The sequence below is a fragment of the Oncorhynchus keta genome, chromosome 24, assembly GCF_023373465.1.
Source record: "Oncorhynchus keta strain PuntledgeMale-10-30-2019 chromosome 24, Oket_V2, whole genome shotgun sequence".
Taxonomy (NCBI): Eukaryota; Metazoa; Chordata; class Actinopteri; order Salmoniformes; family Salmonidae; genus Oncorhynchus; species Oncorhynchus keta.
Genome location: NC_068444.1, coordinates 28689714 through 28696860, shown reverse-complemented (window position 1 = coordinate 28696860; position 7147 = coordinate 28689714). Strand labels below are relative to the sequence as shown.

The 7147-nt window shown below is 38.1% G+C and overlaps 1 protein-coding gene across 1 annotated transcript; it reads left to right on the top strand.

The window, feature by feature from the left end:
* The first annotated feature begins 972 nt into the window (after nt 1-972).
* LOC118402936 (parvalbumin-2-like) lies at nt 973-3643 on the top strand. Its single transcript, XM_035801312.2, has 5 exons — nt 973-1066; nt 1944-2016; nt 2149-2281; nt 3045-3154; nt 3375-3643. The coding sequence occupies exons 2-5, from the start codon at nt 1956-1958 to the stop codon at nt 3398-3400; spliced, it is 330 nt and encodes a 109-aa protein (XP_035657205.1). The 5' UTR covers nt 973-1066; nt 1944-1955; the 3' UTR covers nt 3401-3643.
* Nucleotides 3644-7147: the final 3504 nt, after the last annotated feature.

Below are 7147 nucleotides of genomic sequence, written 5' to 3'. Positions count from 1 at the left end.
GCCTCGCCTGCAGCTGTCTTTCTCTGATGTAAAGTTTATAAATACAGTATATATGGCTTTGACCATAAATATTGTAGCACCTGTTTCACATGACAGTATGTGATGTATCCTAGTAATGTCCTTGACAGGCTGCTCCTTGCATGAATATGAGCATGTGGCCCAGGGTAAAGAGTCAAGTCAACACAAGTCTATATTCCTCTCATGTGTATCCAACTGCAGTACATCATCCAAACGAAGTCATTTTCTTCTCATGATTATTCATAAACAGTATATATGGAAGGCAGACGAGGGATTAGGTTTCTTGCTATAAACTGATAACTTGGGAACCTTTTAACTGTCAAGAAGATAATGTCTATATGTTTCTATCTATCAACAACAACAACTTTTAACATGTTTAAAATGAGACTCTGCTAGTATGGAGGTGATTTTATTGTTTACAAATATGACAAGCACAATATCTTCCAGCATAAGAATGATGAATCTATGTAAAATAATAATGAAGTAGAAAATCTAGACCTACATCATATGAATATATAAATTGACATTAAGCTTATACATTTTTTTTTAATGGTTAAAACTATATTGTACAGATAGTTAAACAGTTTGATTTTTATATAAATCATACAAAACAAAATGATCTGATTTGATGGATACTAAATTGTTCATGTCTGTTTATCATCTCACACTTGCACTATACATTTTCAGAAACACACTGAGGTCACCAAGTGCCACATTGCCCTGATTGCAGATAATGGGTCATATAAAGAAAACGCATTGCAGGCATTTTATCTCCAACATACAGCCGAATGAGGAGATCAGCTCCAAGCCCAAAATGCCCCTCTTGCATTTCACCCCAGGACTGCATGCATATCCCTAGTTGAAAGGATAAAAATAGTACAATTTGACTACTAGACACATTTTTCCAAAAGGAACCCTAAGCATACGGTGTGCGTTACACCTTGAAGGGCGAGGGTATATAATGTGAGAGCTAGGGGAGTATTGCTTCATCCAGCCCTACACTGAGATACAGCAGCCTCCTCGCCACTAATCCACTAATCCTCCAAAGGTGAGTTCCCTCAACCGGACTGATGCTCTAATTTAGGCTACAGACCACCAATGGTTTTCAGCATCAGCAACATGCAAAGATTTTTTCTTTACTGCCTCCATGGAATACATTCAATAAAAATGAAGAGGGAAACGTTTCTATCTGGAGTGCGTTTGGAATTGGAGTTTAAATAAAGCAAAAAAAAATGGACTTAAAGCGCTTACCTGAGAGATGGAGATGGAGGATTTATGCCGTGGTTTTGGCGCACAAGGAATGTCAGTTCGAGGACCACTCTGAATGATACTTACTGTCACTGACAGACATGTCTTACTCAATGTTTCTTTCTTTACCAATGCTTCTTCTCCATCTAAATTGCCATGGACCTTCATGACAGTGAAGGTCCTATGTGAATCTTTCTGTGTGAATGGTTGAGAGAATAGAAACAGACTCCAGAGCTGGTAGAAATAGATGAAAGAGATGATCTGATAAACAGGTCTAGCAGACCTAAAGGACATGGGTCACAGCATACCACTGTATGGGCTTTGGCCTACTGTAGTTTCTTGCGTTGAGGCACTCTGCCTTTGAGCACAGATGAGCTACGTTTGGAATATAAACCTGTAGGCTACAGATAACACAGTACTAATGATATTTATTATCCATTTAAATCCATTCATTCATTAAACAATTAGTAAATTAATGAAAGAACATTTGGGAAAAGGTCAATCTACATAAATATATATATATGCCTGAGACAGTTTTATTGACAAAAGATGTGGTTATCAGAGTCAAAAGGTTAGTGGGCCCAAGTATTTTCTGTTGAATATTCATGTTCATGACTTTGAAAATGTCTCTCTCTCTCTTTTTCTCTTCTCTTGCTTTCTCTCTCCCCACTTCTCAGAATCGAAAAAAAATGGCTTTCAAGGGAATGCTTAAGGATGAGGATATCGCTGCTGCCCTCCAGCATTGCGCAGGTGTGCTATACTTAATTGATTTATGACAATCAATGTCAGTTAAAGTGAAAGGGCCCATATTGACCATGTTGAATCATCCATGAGCAGGCCAGACAGTGATGTTGAAATTACCACTGTGTTTATCCCTCACAGCTGCTGACTCCTTCAACCACAAGGAGTTCTTCGCCAAGGTTGGCCTGGCTGGCAAGTCTACTGAGGATTTGAAGAAAGCATTCTACTTTGTTGACCAAGACAAGAGTGGCTTCATTGAGGAGGATGAGCTCAAGTAAGTCTCACACTGATCCAGTTGATTCCGTTGTCAAAAGCTAACTTACTGTATTATACAAGGCAACTTATTCCTGGGGAAGGCAGTTAACCCACTGTTCCCCGTGCGCCGAAGACGTGGATGTCGATTAAGGCAGCCCAGTTGACTCAGTTGTCAAAAGCTAACTTACTCTACAGTATAAGGCAACTCATTCTGTTGATTAATTTGCCAAAAGCTAACTTACTGTACATTACAACGCAACACCACCCATGAAACTGAAATGAATGCCAGTGCATATCTTCACTATTCCTTGATCTCCACTCACCAAGTCTCATTTCAATTTGATCGCATAGGGATACTTACACACCCTTCAAATCAAATCCCATTTCATTGGGTGCGTGCACATATTTTGCAGATGTTACCTCAGCTGCAGTGAAATGCTTATGTTTCTAGCTCCAACAGTGCGATTTACCTAACAATGCAAAACAATACACACAAAAAATAATAAAAATTAAGAAATTAAGAAATATGGGAATGAGCAATGTCAGAGACTGGAATATATATATCATATAAATATAAATATATATGATGGTGTATAACCAGTATGGACAATATATGAATATAAAAGGTGTGTTCAGCAGTAGATATATAGTATGATCCATGACTACAATACAGGGTATACATATAAAGTGGGTAAAACAGTATGTAAACATGATTAAAGTAACCAGTGATTGATGACTATGTACATAGGGCAGCGGTCTCTAAGGTGCTCCTCTCTCTCCAGGCTGTTCCTCCAGACCTTCTCTGCTGGTGCCAGAGCTCTGACAGATAAAGAGACCAAGGTCTTCCTTGCAGCAGGAGATGCTGATGGTGATGGCATGATTGGAGTTGATGGTAATCAAATCACTTTTACACATTTCTATCAAACAAGAAACTATGTACTTGATCCTATCCAGTTGGCCAAGTAACTGTAACAACCAACCATTTTTAGTAACGTGTAACTACCTTTAAATGACATGAAGGAAATTAGGATTTTATGAGGATCATTTTTTCCCAAGTTCTCATCATGACCTGTCTTGCAATAACTGTTGTTGTTTCTTCCTTGTTTCCACAGAGTTCACCACCTTGGTGAAGGTATAAGTCATCTATTATTGGCTCGGTTTTCATAGAACCACAAGTCTGCTGCTGAGGTTGTCCTGGCTTGCTGCCTGTCAAATACTGCATCTTTTTTATATTCATTTTATTTATGAATGTCACCCCACACTCCCAAAGCGTGTTGACTGTTATGTTTTTTAACTACGTCAGCCGGTGTGCAGAAGTTTACCACCAGACCTTTTGCACTTTTAGAAAATTGAAATAAATATTCATTTGGATTAACAACGACTTTTGTTTCTAATGGTTTTTCATCTGACATTGAGTGTCACAGTTGAGCAAGTCCTTCAAAGCACTTAAGAAGGAATAAAATGTTAGGCTTATTTAGAATATTGGAGTATACAGGACTGATGCAGCACACACTAGCTACACCGGGATTCCCATCAGCATTCCTCCACAGGGTACTGAGAAGTAACTGTATATAGTGACCTCTGCGATACATCATGTGAACATATAGGTTCACATAAAGTTAAAACAGGATCCACCTACTGGCACTGCATCTAGGAGACATATATATGTTCAGCTCTGGCACACCTATAGCTGGTTCAGAAAGACACAGATACTGCCAGGGCCTCTTGGAGACAGCTCTTCAGAGGGCTGGCCAGCTGGAGGATCTCTTGCATATGTTCAGTTAGAGCCAGCACATTGCAAAGGCCCCCAGCCAGCTCTTGGCTAGTGTTTCAGAACTCCCATGTTACACCGTTTTTGTTAATGAGGCACATTTATGAACAAGTTTCTCTCCCTCAGTTATCAGACTGAGAAAATGTCATACTCGGTGACATAGAATAAGGCCATTTCTATTTATGTCGCGAGGGAGGGAAAAGTGAACAAATTGCACTCTGAACTTTTACTTGCAGATATTTGTTTACATGTAGAAGGTACAGTAAATGTATTTAATTATTTGTATATGCTATTGATGACAAGGTGGGATTTAGTCCAAGGACCACCTCTAAGTGGAATTTGGAATGTCAGAATGTCAGAATATTAGAATGTCCCACATCAGCTTGGATTCCTTCCTAATTTCAGCTGATAACGGGTTGTCCATTGTTCTGACACATCCATCTAACAACAACACTCATGTTAAATAATGGCAGGAATAGATTTTTTAAAAAGCACATAATCTAAGGGAGAAGATTTAAGGGAGAAACGCTTTAATCTTATTTGTGTCAAGATGGATTCCTCTACATATCTGTGGGTAAAGGTCAGGGGTTAGGGGTCAAGCCGAACGCACCTGAGGATCAAGGATGGGGAAGGGAGTGACTGACTGATAAAAAGTATTGTATATGCTATTTCTATGTAATTACCATTTTCCCATGTAATTCTAGACCTGTTGATTTATGTACCATAAAATATAAACTGATAAGGTTGCCATCGCTAAATCTATTTAAATGGCCACTACTACTATGGCCAGTACACACACAAAGGTTTGGATAGTCTCTACACAACCATAGAAAAAGAATGGCAACCAACTGCATTTCATAGTTTATCCAGCTGGCCTTCTCAATCAAAAGTAACAAGTGCCACCTCAACAGTGCCACCTGCTGTCGTATGAAACACATAGCACACATGCCAAATGGCACCCTATTCTTTCTGTAGCGTACTACTTTTTATCAGGGCCCATAGAACTCTGGTCAAAAATAGTGCACAACTAATTAGTGCCATTTGGGATGTAGACACATTAACCGTGTTACACACGTACTGTATGTATACTCGTATGTGGACTTCTGCATCCCAAATGGCACCATCGAGAGCATTTTTAAAATTGAGTGATGTACGGTACAGTAGCCTAGGTATTGCGTAATGGCTCTCCCCAGATCTGAATGTTTGAATGATGATAGAAGTAGACCTATCACCTTTCACTGTTGTAGTAAATAATAGCATAGCCATACTGAGAAACAGCCTGGAGGGGAGTAGGGGACCTGAAAGGGACCAAAATAACACCAGGCAACCTTCAATTAGACAGAGGTGATGACTGACTCAATCTATCCTTTGTGCCAAATACATTCCTACAGGTGTCCCCTCTTCTCTCCCTTGAGCCACTGATTTAAAAAATATGTTTATTTTATTATTATTTTACCTTTACTTTAACACAGAGTCCCATTGAGACCAATGTCTCTTTCGCAAGGTAGCCCTGCATACACACAATTTACTAAATATAATATAATACAAATATACAAAATTACAAACTTTCTCAGGAAAAATAGTCACATTCCTCAGCAAAGAGGTCCCCAATTAACATTTTGAACCTCTCAAATGGCACCAGTACATCCAATTGTAGGGAAAGATGTGAAATATAGATTAATAGTTCCATAAATGATTAGGCCCTAATTAGAATTCAATTAATGATTTTTTTTTGCCAAATGTGCAAATTGTATATGACAGATAAATGAACCTATACAATTGTATATGACATTTTGGGCTAGATTTTGAATTATTTTGTTATTATGTTTCTTGAGCTTTTATTTTTATTTTCACCATATATAATTTCAAGCATGCACTTGCTGATTTACTCAGCTCTAAAGAGCTGTTAAGTTATTGAATGCACTTTTTAAAGTTTCAATGCTGTCATTTCCGTCTCAATATCAAACCATTTATGGGTAGCAATTAAGTACCTTACTGTAATTGTTTTCAATTAAAATGGACAAAAAGAAAGAAAAATTGCTTCTTAGCTAGGAGCAATTTCTCAAGCAGGACTGCTTGGACTGTCTGGGAGTGGTCTGAGTGGGAAGGGGAAAACTGAAAACTAGCTGTTATTGGTAGAGAGGTTTGGAACTCTTTCTTATTAGTCTATTAGCTCATTTGTCACCTGGTGATATCACCAGGCAGGCCAAAACACAATCCCACTAAAACAGGCTGAAATTTCAGGCGTTCTTTTCAAACAGCTTTTACACTAAAAGGGCATTATCATAATTTTCACAATTTCATAGTATTAGTCCAACCTTATAGTGTGGCAAAATATTTAAAACACAGAGAACTCTTCAGGATTGGTGGGTCCGCTGCGGGACGGTTGAGCTAACGTAGGCTAATGCGATTAGCATGAGGTTGTAAGTAACAAGAACATTTCCCAGGACATAGACTTATCTGATACTGGCAGAAAGCTTCAATTCTTGTTAATCTAACTGTACTGTCCAATTTACAGTAGCTATGACAGTGAAAGAATACCATGCTATTGTTTGAGGAGAGTGCACAGTTTTGAGGATGAAAAGTTATTAATAAACAAATTAGGCACATTTGGGCAGTCTTGATACAAAAATTTTGAACAGAAATGCAACAGTTCATTGATTCAGTCTAAAACTTTGCACATACACTGCTACCATCTAGTGGTCAAAGTCTAAATTGCACCTGGGCTGGAATAATACATTTCAAAGATGATGGTAACAAAAAATATATAAAAAAGGGTTGTTTTTTTCATTGTATTATCTTTTACCTGATCGAATGTGTTATATTCTCCTACATTCCTTTCACAGTTCCACAAACCTAAAAGTGTTTCCTTTCAAATGGTACCAAGAAAATGAATATCCTTGCTTCAGGGCCTGAGCTACAGGCAGTTAGATTTGGGTATGTCATTATAGGCGAACATTTTCAAAAAGGGGCCACCCTTAAGAGGTTTAAATGGTGTTTAGCTTTTTCAATAACAAAACAAAAACGCTTTCAATGTTTTTAAATTATTTAACATGAAGACACATCAGCCCTATTATAATTAGTCGTTCAAGTAATTCAAGTGTTTGTTTTCTT